Genomic DNA, 13151 nt, shown 5'->3' on the forward strand with positions numbered 1-13151 from the left:
TACACTCAAATATGATAGCTGCGATTAATTCAACCCCATTTTTGTTCTTCCAGCTGCTTACCTAAGTAAGATTACACCGAGCCTTCATCCCATGTGCCTGAGGGAAGAATGAATGAGGGTAAAAGCACCACATGCCATATTGTCATGGAGCTCCTAAAATTTAGCACTGAGTAGGTACTTATTGAATCCAATGTACACACACTCACAAAGGCCTTCTTAAAAAGTGATGATGAACGAACACACATTGTACATTATTAACATGATACCTTAGCAAAAGTTAACTAGAAAGTTACCATTTCTAAATGCTTACATGTATCAACTGAGACAAATTGAGTTAAAATGTTTCAGGGGGGAGGAAGAGGAAATCACAGTACTCTGTGCCATATTGCTCTCTCAACACTTGTTGAGGTTCTCTCAAAATACTTCAGGTATACACCAACTGCTTTTGACATCAGGGACAAAAAAAAACCAACAAAACATAAGTAGAATTTTGTACCTAGCAAGGGATGTCTTCATGAGATGTAAAGACACAGTAATTCAATGCTTTTCAGAAACACAAGTGGTAACAAGAACTTGCACCAGGCAGGTTGCGTTATTCTGCACCAGTGGGACAAACACTTGTCCCACAGCCTAAGGTTTCTCCCACAACACAGCATCCTTCTGCAGAACTGAGCTATATTAGAGCAACTTAGACTAGAGCAGCAGAATGACAGGTACTTCAGCTAGGAAGAATGCAGACATTATGACTCTCAGCCTTACATAATACACTCTGGTACACAAATATTCTCCAGGACTTTACCACTGGAAGTGATGCAACACCACAGTCACCCAGTCTGCCAAGCAGGCATTCAGCCTTTGCTCAGATATAGCACTGCTCAGACTAGTGTCCACAATGCACTTGATGCTTGTGAGACTCAGTCCATAGAAAGAAGAAGTGTTATTCAAATCCGCCTTGCAGAATCTTCAGTATATACTGCACCTGTGTGTAGGCTGCAAAGACCAAGTTGGGCTCTATGATCCTTATGGGTCTCTGCCAACTTGGGATATTCTTGTGACCTGTTCTGAAATAGGAACACACACAGTTAAGGCTGCTGAAACCAGTACTTCATTGAAACACTTCAGTCCTCAGGGAAAGGCTACTGGAGATGATGCCTTCCCATTCTTCAGAAGTTTACACTCAATTTACTTCTACACGTTCTTTTCTTAAACCCAACAGTTACCCAGAATTTTGTCACAATCTCCCCTTTTTGATACAACAAACTACTGAACTACCAGCTCACGTTCTTTCCTTTGCAGTTTCCCCTTTAAATACTAGCATTTGATTTTAGTTGAAAGGAATGACATGGATGTGGTGTCTGGTTACCAACCTCCAGAATTTAAGGCTGAAAACAATTAAGCCCAAGTACTATTTCAAAACAAACCCATAAACAGACGATTTTGACGAAGATGACCACGTGCTCAACTAAAACTAAGCAACCAAGCGTTCCCACTAAGTGCAAGAAGAGATGGGAGCCAACAGCCATTACAAATTTTAGTGCTGAGAAATCTTTTTTATGCCTATAAACAAACAGGCATGGCTAAGAGGCTTCCAAGAAACATGGTGGGTGTGGTTAGTGTTATGGAGGCGATAGGTTGATGGTTGGACTGGATGGATGGTCTTAGTGGTCTTTTCCAACCCTAATGACTCTGTGATTCTACAAAAACCAGTTCCAAGAAGGCATGCACTTACCTGACTGCTTCCTTAATATAATCAATAGGACTTCAAAAAAGACTATTAACAAGCTCTTCATGGATATCTTTTAAAGTTAAATATCCTTAAAAACATGTATTACAATGATGAGGCTTTTCCAACTAAAATTAGTGGCAAAATTGTGCCACTCCAAAGCCTATTTTGACAACTTTTACCATGTCAGACTCAAAAAAAACCCACTGATGTTGAATGCATTGCATTCAAACCACCTCCCACTTTGTAAAAACATTGTAAAAACTTTAGGCCATAAATCTAGCAAAGGATTAGAAAAATAAAGGCTCAGAAGGTCTTTTTACAGTTTCCTTTTCTAGAGCAAAATTAGTTCTCATAAGACAATTCTGACTGGATCCCTCACTTAATTTCCCAAGAAGTTCTACAGTCTCTGTGTAGACAGAGCTCTACTTACTGTTCAGAAAAGAACCGTTTCATGTCCAACACTTTGCAACCATTTATTAAGCCAGTAAGAAACCATTCCCTTTATCACCATCTTCCAGCATACTAAGTAGGTTAACACTGACAGATTTAAGGCAAAAAGAAAGAAGTTAGAAAATCTCTTCCCATCTGCAAGTACATAATAACCATATGCAAACAAATATTGCCTTTATTATGTATTACTTCCACACAGCAAAAGACTTATAATCCTAAGAGTCACTGATGTTGGAACGACCGCAGAGATCACCTATCTAGTCCAACCTATTACCACCATACCACTAAACCATGTTATCCAACGTGACATCTCCCCTTTTCTTGATGTCCTCCATGCACAGTGACTCCTCCGCCTCCCTGGGTGGCACTCAATACAGTCTGAAACATTTGTTATTGTACCCAACAGAAGCTATCCCCAAACCTACAGTGTTTTACATCACAGGAGTCAAGCCACATACAGTAAAATCTCTTTCCATCCTTGATGCAACTCTTTTTCAAACATTTATCTGCTGGTATCTTAGAATGCTTCATATTTCACCACCGGCAAAGATTCTGTAAGGATATAGGAAATGGTGCTTAGCTAATGCTGCTGTATCAGTTGGGCAGCACAGCTGAAGCTTCTGGAGCAATGATTACAGCTTTCCACTCCCCGTTCACAGTTCAACCTACCACAGAACAAAGAAGCAGGATGCCAGCTAACAAAAATAAGCAGCTGCCTCAGGAGGGACTTTTCCTGGACCAATTCCAACATACACAGCACCATTTCTATGGCAAGAAACACACATCAGTCTTATGACCACAGAACTGTGACTAAAGCATGTTTATCAAAATTAATGCAAGTTTGGCTGGAAGGTTTACATTACTGGAAGCTGACAGTTCCTTCCTATTTTTTTCTGAAGAAAAACATGTAATTTTTCTGACCAGCTAACAGTAGAGCAAAGAAATTCTTCCTTCTCATACAAGATGCTGTCTGCCCTCTTTCTACCACCACTGGAGACTGAGTGTCAACATCCTCCCTCTGATAACTGTGCAGCAGCAGCTTAGCAAGGATACTCCATAGTCCATTAGCAATCAACAGGACTCATAGACATAGAGATACTTCAACCAAATAAAAGTAAAATTTTAGCTCTGCATGCTCAGAGAATGCAAATGGCAGGACCTACATTAACTGGGTGGTCTACAAGTTTTTCAGAGCACTCTCGCAACAAAACCTATTTTTAGATAATCTTGTGACCAAAACACTTGGGCTAATTAGCTAATGCAAAGTACTTCAAATGTTACATGTGGTTACTCAATTGACCTACAAGTGCAAAATGCAAAGACCACATAAAACCTGAACTACTCGGAACAGTAAAGAGAAAGAAAAACAAAACCAAGATGTTTAAAAGATATAAAGACATTTAAGTTACAGAAACTAAAAAGAAATGCGGACCCCTTCCTTGAAAAGTTCAATTAGAAAGGCAAGAGAAAGAAACACAGCTGGGTTTGGGTCTCCTCCTGGCAAGGACTGCTTATCCAACTGCATGAGAAGTCGCAGTGGCAAGCTGCAGGTTGATACAGACAGCTCTTGAGAACCACTGCACCATAACTGGAAATGCAAAAGATGAGTGGAAGCATTGCTTCAACATGCAACTTTCCAATATCTGCCTGCTAACCATACCAGTCACCTGAATCTTTCCATCCATCTGATCAGCTCCTTCAACCTGCCTGGATCTGGCTCATCAGCCCCTGCAAAACTGAATCCCTTTCAATTATTACAAAGCAATAGTGAGCTGCCCACGGTTCATCAAAGCTACATTCACATTCTGGACCCGTTTGCTATCAGTGACTGATGAATCCGTGAGCAAAACCTCTCTAGAGTACAAATGAACTTAAGGCAGACAAATCCTGTACTGTGCCATGCCCTGACCAGAGTCATATCATATCAGATGCATGCCCTGTATCAGAAAGGACATATTCTTTTACAACTTGGTATTACCTTTTCTGGATTATTAATTAGTGATCTGCCTTGCAAATGCTTGTGCTTTTCTTACTAGGTTGCAGAAAGAGTCAGCACCTCTTCAGCTCGCAACACCATTCCTCCCAGCCCACCCTGCCTCATGAATCGACTTCCCTATTTTATTTACCTTTCCCTCTTCACTGAGACATCATCAATCTTCAACAACATGATAAAAAGGTTTTTCACTGAAACAAAAGCTTCTATTTTCTTGAATATTCTATATGACCAAGCTCTTAAGTAAAATACACCAAGTGATTTAGAAAACTCAGATCCTATTAAGCAAGTTCTTCTCCTGTCAAGTGCAATGCAGAGCCAAGTGCTGGGGATGATAATGACAGATCTGTACTGTGACAAAGAGCAGAATTCAGGATCCAAGATACCTAGTGGGAGTGAGCATCAGGAACAAGAAGAGTTTTAAGCAGAGATCTGGGTACGTAATATAACTAAATAACAACTGCTTACCTCTTTTACATTGTCTGGCAAGCTGAGAGCTCACAGGAACAGAGAGCTACCAGCTGTCAATGAGCACAGGGGTCCAAGTGCTGGTGCAGAGACTTTGGGAACAGCACCTACTGGGCAAGGGCTCCACAGTTGTGAAGCTCAAGGAAAAGCACTCCTTCCAGAATGGATATAACCCTTTTCTTTGTCAGGTGTGTTATGCAGAAGACTCGTGCAGTCTTTTTATTCATCAGCACACAGCAGACAGAGGATTAGGACGTCCAGACCTCTGACAATCTTATTATTCACCTTCAAACTCTCAGTTTGAACAGGTATCAATGACTACGATCCCAGAGATCTACATTTTAGCAGCGACATTAATAGTCTCTTTTTCACTGGATGATTCTGCAGCTCTTTGCCTCCTCGGCTTTTCCAGTAGACAAGGTGCTCCTAGAACCTCAAAAGACACCCCAGTCCAATGGCCACATGACGGAAAGACACAGCAAAAACCCAAACTAAAAAAAATACTAACAAAATGCAGTAGACACCTTTAATAGTTACAGCAAGTCCTAGACTGGCTGCGTGCCCAGAAGCAAATCCCAGATGCACAGCAGGGCTCCAAAGTGGGAGGCTGGATGCAGAGGAACATAGAAAAAGTCCTCAGACTGCTTTGGGAAAAGCACCACAAAATGCAGTTCAGAATATGATGCAGTTTCCTCTGAAATTCCTCCACATCTTAGCAGGAATTAAGTCTCCAGAGGAATTCACTAGTTCTACTAATGTAAGAACTAGGTAGAAATAGCTGAGAGTGATACACAGATTTAATAAATTCATAAGAATTGGTAAAAACCAAGCTCACAAACCGTAAGTGCAGATAAACTACAGGTGCACTTTGATGAAGTCCATTTCATTTCTAACACCCTACTCTTGGCTTTTGAACTAATTGATCTGTATTTTATTGACGGATAAAAAACTGGAAGTTGTATTCAAGGGGATTCCATCCATGCAGATGGCACTGATAGAGCCAGTTGTACCTCATACTTGATTAAATCATGAAGATCAGTACATCCCTGTATTCTCTGCTAGCAGTTTCTCTAATGACGGCCCAGAAACCTGCAAATTTAGCTAAGAAAGGAGCTCAAATGCTGTCTGATCCATAAAGCCCTACAATGGAAGAAGAATCAGAGGAGATGAGCAAGGGTGATGTGCCCATGAAGCTCAGGAAATAATACAGGGTGTAACTGACCACAGCTGTTGCAAAACAAGCTGACTTCATCAGGAACACAAAGGGGACCAAGTGTGGCCTTTGCTTCAGATAAACAGCTTCATCAGTTGAGCAGATCAACTGACTATGGTTGCTGAGTGCATCAACTGGCAGCATCAAATATTTTCCCCTTCTGTTCATTAGAAGTGTGAAATCTCCGAGTCCACATGTGGAATACCTACAAGAACCTGGACAGAGAGTACTCAACTTAAATACCTTTACCGGAAAGGGTGGTGCTTTCTCAGAGCAACAGGTGAAGTGTCAACGCTCCTTCAACACAGAAACATTCACAACCAACCTGCAAGAAGCATCCTTTGCACTGCAAAGAGCTGTCCCTTCCCACCCCCAAAAGGTGGGAAACTGCAGACTAATGAGCTGCTTATTTTCTACCGGGCTGTGTTTGCTCAGGATATGGGCAATGCTTTATGAAGGCTTTGAAGTTACTGTGCTCTGTCTTCATTTGAGTGGAATCTATTCCAAAAGCGTGATGATTTCTTTTTACTTCTGGGAAACAGCTGCAGTAGCCCTGTATTCTAATATTCAAAGAAATTTGTTCCTATTCAACAGCATTTTAGTTTAAACGTTTTACCAGGAGTCTCCACATCAAAGGAAACACACACAGGAAAGTTCTGTCTCTTAAAAAGCTTGAAGGAAAGAGACACGCTCATTTGCATTAATGAGTTCTCCCCGCAGAGCAGATTTCTGTCCTGGGAGGTCACATGCTTTCAGCCCATTGCTATTGTGTTATTTCAAGGGGCTTTACAGAAAAAGGGTGGTATTCAACCTGGCGCAGAGACCACCCATTAACCGCAGGAATACAAATACCCAAATGAGAACAACCTGCTAAGCAGCCCTACAGCCTGAAAAAGGCTGTGCTGCAGTCCAGTGCTATTCCAGCAGCACTTAAGGCCCTCCTGAGGCCAACAGCAGAAATGGGGGGCCAACAGCAGAAATCTTGCGGCTGGGTGGACTTAAAGGTCCCTTCCAACACAAACCATTCTGTGATTCACCCTATAAAAGCTCAATAACTATGTACGAAAAATACTGAAAAATTACTAAGAATATTTAAGTACTAGAACTACATTATTAAAAAACAGCTTGTCCAAGAAATACATCTCCACACCTGAAATGCACCTCAGGATGTTGCACCTTTTCTTTAAGAAACAGAAAGGAAAGTAGGGCATTTAGTTCAACTGAGGATAGCAGCAGAACAGCAAAATTGGGCAATTTTCTGTAGTTGCAGTATATCCATGGGGTTATCTTGCAAGCCTTGTGAATGACAACTGCCTGCTCTCTCACAGGCAGAAAACACTTCGTAGATATTTCACAACAATAACGACACCTTAAGCTGACTGCAATGCTGTAGATTCCACAAGACTGGCTACAGACCCTACTGAAGAGCACGCCCCCTTCTTTCCTGCTGCTCCACTTGATATTGAAAGGCCGCTCTCAGGTCACATCACAGCCTTTCCAGGCTAAAAAGCCACCCAGCTTCTGCTGAGACCAAAGCCTCTGTAAGACAGCACCTGGTCAGCTTAAAAACTCATTGCCCAAGAGCTCAGCTGCCATACCTCACTTGGCTCCAAACAGCACAAGCTTCCACTTAAATCCTGACTCACATGAGGCATTCTAGAAATTCAAGGCCAGAAGACTTTGGGCAGAAATACCAGTCATTAATCTTGCCACAGTTGCTAACTTACTACAAGAGAACATTTCAGCTCAGAAATAAGATCATCTGGCTCCCCTCCAACAGCCTGCCTCCATCTCTCATCGCTGAGCTTCTCAAAATGAAAGATGGCACTGGAGCAGCAGACACCAAAACAGTTTAGTACCCTGTGGGGTACTACCAGCATCCCCACAGCATGTACGACTTAGCTGCTATGGAACTGCAACTAATTGAAGTCTCAAAGACACACATTTGCTTAGTATTTGTAGTTCAGATTTGTCTAAAATAATGAATGGAACAACAGGACCTAACTGCTGGCTATGCAGTTACTTCATAACGTGACCAAATAATATTCTAATAAAAACCAAATCAATCCAAACTTACCATTTAAAAGATATAAGAACAAGCTGGTGTCAATGCCTCACTGCACCAATACTCATAATAAGGTTTCTTACAATTAGCATCAAGAAAGCATCAGCCTTGAATTCACCAAGACCTGTAGGTGAATTATGCACCTATGGGAAAAAAACCCTGCAGAAAACCTATGACAAAATATATCAAAAGCCTTTGTAGATCCTGTAACCTGCATCTGCCAACCCATTATCCACTCTTTCCCTTCTAATTACTTAGACTAGGACATTTACGAAACAAATAACTAGAAACAGATGCTTGGCCCATATTCACACCTTGATTAGTGTATTTTATTCTCCTTCTCTTCTCTGCATGGCAGCTCTGTCCTTCTTTCTAGCTGATACTAATCCCAGTGCAAATGCCAATTAGTTATCACCTGATAACTTGTTCACAAACTCAAAGGCATAACAAATGAAATCTACTCATCTATAACTTATTCCACACAGAGAGTCTTAGCCTCATACAACAGAGGTACAGCTACAGAAAGAACAGAGTCAATCAAACATCCCGCTTGCAGTAAGCAGGGGGGGCTCTCACCCTTTTTATGCCCTCTGGAGATTCATATGCTCGTTATTTCTGACATGAACTGGACTCTCTCCATGAGCTCATGCAGCTCCCTAACTCGGCAGAGTGCTATTCAGTGTGGGGCAAGGGGAAAGAAGGGTCAGGCAACAGTCACAGTGGCCTATGGAACCAAGATCAACACTCATTTGTCAGACTGGACATCAAAAAGAAATGAAAACACTCGTTTCTCTGTTAAATTAGATATCCTAATTACTTACACTACTGCAATTTGTGACTCACTGACAGCTAGTGCCACAGATCCCCATATGAAAGGGCCACAGAGCCAACAAAATAACTAATCACATATTTTGTGGCATCTGAACTCAAGCAGATCCCACGTTAAACCACTTCCAGGTTATCACAGGTCAGTGCTGGTATATCTGCATCAAAAAAACAGGGACGGATGAAAACTATGTAATGATCTATCAACCAACCACACAACAGAGTCAGAGGTGACACCAACTGCAATTTAAAAAGGAAGCCTGTATTTCTAATGCAAAGCAAGTGCTATATTGGCAATGCTATGATAACTGCATTCGTAACAGGTAGGAAATTATCTACCAGAGTTGTGAAGACTTCGAATACCATGGTTTGAAAAAAACAAAAACACAACCCCTTCCCTCACTTTGTACTCCAAGTTAAATGGAACAGATGTCATTTATGCCAACGTCGATGTAAAGTACTGCATTCCAATTTCCTCATGGCGAGCCACAGATTGAAACAAACTGCAATCAATGAATACAAAAATTCTTGTTTCACCTACGCGGATGATTTATTAAACAAGTAATACCAAAAGACATGTGAACTGCTGTGATAAGTCCTGCTCCATTTCAGAATCGGGAACGTTTTCCATCACAAAACTCATTCTCATTATTTTGGATATTATGTTCAAGTATAATTGACAATGCCACTCCGGAACAGCGTGGGTTGTTTTCCAATCCCTGCTGCTCCAAGCATCCTTCATGGTCTTCACTCTTCCACCAGCCCTTAGAGCCATAGAGTCACAGAATCACAGAATTGTAGGGGTTGGAAGGGACCTCTAGAGATCATCGAGTCCAACCCCCCTGCCAAAGCAGGCTCCCTACACCATGTCACACAGGTAGGTGTCCAGGCGGGTCTTAAATATCTCCAGAGAAGGAGACTCCACCACCTCCCTGGGCAGTCTGTTCCAGTGCTCCGTCACCCTCACTGTAAAGAAGTTCTTCTGCACATGGGAAGAGTCCATGGGCAGCTGGTCCACAATGTGACCACACTGCCCCCAATAAACCAAAGCTGCCCACTGATCTGAAACTGGTCACTTTTCCAACATAAACTACATAAGGAATATGCACAAAACTCATTAGGAAGGGCAGCTGTACTCCAAGCACGGGTTAAAAGCAATAAAACACATGTTGGCTAAACAGTGTGTGACAAACTGAAGCACCTTCTTCAGTGAAAGAAACTGACTCACCCCAGTATTCACCCAGTTATCAAAACAAGCCAAAAATTGCCATTGACAGAGTATAGATTGAAGCAGTGGTCTGTGTCAATCGGCTAAAAGCGAAGTAAGCCTTAAAACAATGAAGACTACAGGTTTCGAAACCACCATGCAACGTTTTTATTATGTCCAATAAACCCGTGCTTGTGCCAATGAGTGACTTCAGGAACATCTACAGGTGGGAAAACGCAGTTCTGACCTCTTCCAATAGGCACAGAGTGAGCTGGAAATGAATGCGACAGAAGGCCTCAGTAACAAAACAGCACCATCACTTCACAACCGGTATCACTCTGCACTCAGAGCTGTTTCCTCTAAGCAGCTGCAAGTCCTCTCGCTTGGCCACTAGTTATGGAAGGGCTCCAATTCTGAAGCCACAAAACTCCAAACAAAAACACAACCTTCATTCCTCTAAGTCACAGAGCCTCACTGGGAAAAAAAAAAAAGTGCAAAAACCTTCCTATGATGGGAAATTCACTTCCCCATTACTGCGAGATACATGAAGTCTGGAGGAAGTTTAATTAGCTAATTCATCCCAATACAAGAGACAGAAACCACAAAGTCTTGGGACGAAGCATTAGCTTACAGTGACTGTGGCAACCTGCTTATGAAAAATGGATTATGAGATGAAAACATCAGTTTTCCAAATGGCATTAGCAATTCTGTCTTTGAATATTGCTCCAAATATAGGGGAAAAAAATAAATCATAAATAAATAAATTATACAGTTCAAACTCTCACCTGGAGAAAATACATTAAGGATTTTACCAGCAGTGCTGATACAATCCAAAGGAAAGCTGCTAGCATTAGAACGGACCACACTGTACCACACAAAACTTGATTATCTGCAATGTCATATTTACTTGCTAATAGAACTAAAAGGCATTAGAAGCCTTCCTGCTCTTTCAGTTTAGAGACACAAACATCAGATACTTTTTCCCTATATGTACTTCTTTTCAATGGCATCACATTCATTGTTCTCCCCCTGCCCTGAGAGCCAGTCATTCAAAAACCTTATTTACAATGCAGCAGGTTTAACACAAAGGCACTGACACTGCTCCTGTCAGCTAAGTGGGCTCCCAAAGCCAAAAGCTTCTAGAGATGTCCCCCCTTACAAACACAGCCATCAAAACTTCTATCTGACAAGTGTCATGTTCTTTATGACAAATACTCACTCAGAAGACGTGATCAATAGCATTGATAGAATCCTAGCATTTCTCAAGTCAGAAAAATGTTCTGAGATGCAAGGCTAGAACAACCCATGGTGTTTTTAACATAGGTTGGACTTTACAACACAGTCACTGGAAACAACAATATCCAAGCACAGAAACCCAGTCTACCCCAAGAAGGTCAATCCAGGCTACTTAGTCAGACCCTTAAGGAAGCATCTCTCTGCTCTGAGCTCCTCAGGTTCACATCCAGCCACAACAAATGAAACAGAGCAGACACCAAAAAATTCCATCCAGTATCTCCAAAGAATAATAACAAAAGAGATCAGGATAAGGGGACTGCTATTTTATAGAATCATGGCATGTCTTGGGACCTTACAGATCACCAAGCCCCAACCCCCTGACACAGGCAGGGTTGCCACCACAGGACCAGGCTCCCCAGGGCTCCATCCAACCTGGCTTCAAGAACCTCTTGCTGACACCCATAACATCCCCAGTCAACTCAGAAGGAAAGCAGCAAAGCACACAGCCAACATCACCAATGGCAAACGGGCTTTCAAGGTTCCCAGAGCACACATGGAAAAGCCAGCATGAAAAATATGAAATAATAACTCCCCAGACTACCCCACTCCCGGCCCAGATGAGGAGAACGTGTATCAGAGCAGTCCAAAGGAGCAACTTCCCGCATCGCATAGAGATTACAGATTCACAACAGCTCATCCAAATGGCAGTGCATTAAGCATTGAAAACCAATTTCAGCGACATCCCGGCATCTAAGGCCCCTACGGAGGTGAAACAAGGCATGCTCCCAGCACAGAGATCCTCTCGGCTCCGGGAAGAGCTTTTACCTTCATCTTCCATCGAAATCGTACGTGAGTCGAGAGTTACAAAAGTCTTTAGCAACAGCGGCGCCGGAGCTGCTGAGAGCTGTTGAGAAAGCCGCCCCGAGATCCCCGGTAATCACACCGATCCCTCTGCCCCCACCTGCAGCAACATCTGCAAGAGAAACCAGCGCTGGAGAAGGGCAATCAAAGAAAAGAATCGTAAAAATAAACAAATAAATAAGTAAATAAATAAATAAAAGCCGCCGGACCCCGCAGGCCGCAGTTCCCCTCACGCCGGGACCCGCAGCTGCGGCTCACAGCAGCACAACACAAGGCAGCACGGCGCAGCCGCCGCACCGCACCGTGACCGTGACCGCTCCCGCTGCCTCCAGCGCCTCCCGCAGCCCGGGGAGCTAAAAATAACCCAGCTCCCTCAGCGCCGGTCGGAGGGAGGGAGAGGAGAGGAGAAGGAAGGGAGCGATCCCCCCTCCAAGCTCGCTCTGCCGGCCCGGCCCCTCCCGCTCACCCAATGGCGCTGAGGGGGAGCCGAGGGGAGCGGACGGCAGCCCCTGGCCGCGCCTCTCACCTCAGCGACTCGGGGCGGCAGCGCGGCCGCATCCCCGCTCCGCTCACTTCCGCGGGCGGCGGACGAGGCGGGGCGCGGGGCGGAAGGGCGGGCGGGCCGCTCCTGCCCCTCAGCGTGCGCCTGCGCCTCGGAGCCCAAAAGCGGTCGGGTTCCCTGTGGTGGGAGCCCGCGGCCGCGGCAATGAACTCGTTCCTAAGGTTGCTTTGAGGAAAAGTGGCCCCTGTGGGCTTCCTGTGAGGCCCTTGATGCTTGGGGTCGTGCCCAAGCTGCTGGTGGGAGGTCAGAAAGAGTGGAGTGATGCATATACGCTGACCATACTGGGGTTGTAAGAGACACAATGACCAAATTACGAGAGGGACTAGAAAGACTGAGAAAGGAGAGATGAAATAAAGGTGGTATTGAATAGTTCTCTGTGAGAACTCCTTATCTGCATCCTCCCTGCTCTCTCAGGCCCCTTGTTTCCTTTACTTGTTACCTTTAAGTTTCCTTATTTCTATAAACTACCTTTAAGTTTCCTTTACTTATTTCTATAAACTACCTTTAAGTTTCCTTTACTTGTTTCTATAAACTACCTTTAACTA

General features: G+C 43.4%; 1 protein-coding gene across 16 annotated transcripts in view; it reads right to left on the minus strand.

Annotated features, from left to right (window-relative positions):
• The window catches only part of ATP2C1 (ATPase secretory pathway Ca2+ transporting 1), an 88949-nt gene that overhangs the window by 27545 nt on the left and 48253 nt on the right, over window positions 1-13151 (minus strand). For 2 of the 16 annotated variants that reach the window (XM_085538255.1, XM_085538252.1), the window contains exons 1-2: window positions 12571-12630; window positions 12009-12156 (exon numbers count right to left, since the gene is read on the minus strand). The exons of 5 other annotated variants lie outside the window; for them this stretch is intronic. In XM_085538255.1, coding sequence (XP_085394381.1) covers window positions 12009-12014 — 6 coding nt within the window. In that variant the 5' untranslated portion in view covers window positions 12015-12156; window positions 12571-12630. Of the gene's footprint in view, window positions 1-61; window positions 98-979; window positions 1062-2634; window positions 2729-2845; window positions 2937-12008; window positions 12175-12253; window positions 12631-13151 lie in introns of those variants that run through there. 9 more of the 16 variants (XM_085538263.1, XM_085538259.1, XM_085538260.1 and 6 more) reach the window with 9 other exon arrangements.

The sequence above is a fragment of the Coturnix japonica genome, chromosome 2 (assembly GCF_054131305.1).
Source record: "Coturnix japonica strain WE chromosome 2, WE-NBRP24, whole genome shotgun sequence".
NCBI classification, from domain to species: Eukaryota; Metazoa; Chordata; class Aves; order Galliformes; family Phasianidae; genus Coturnix; species Coturnix japonica.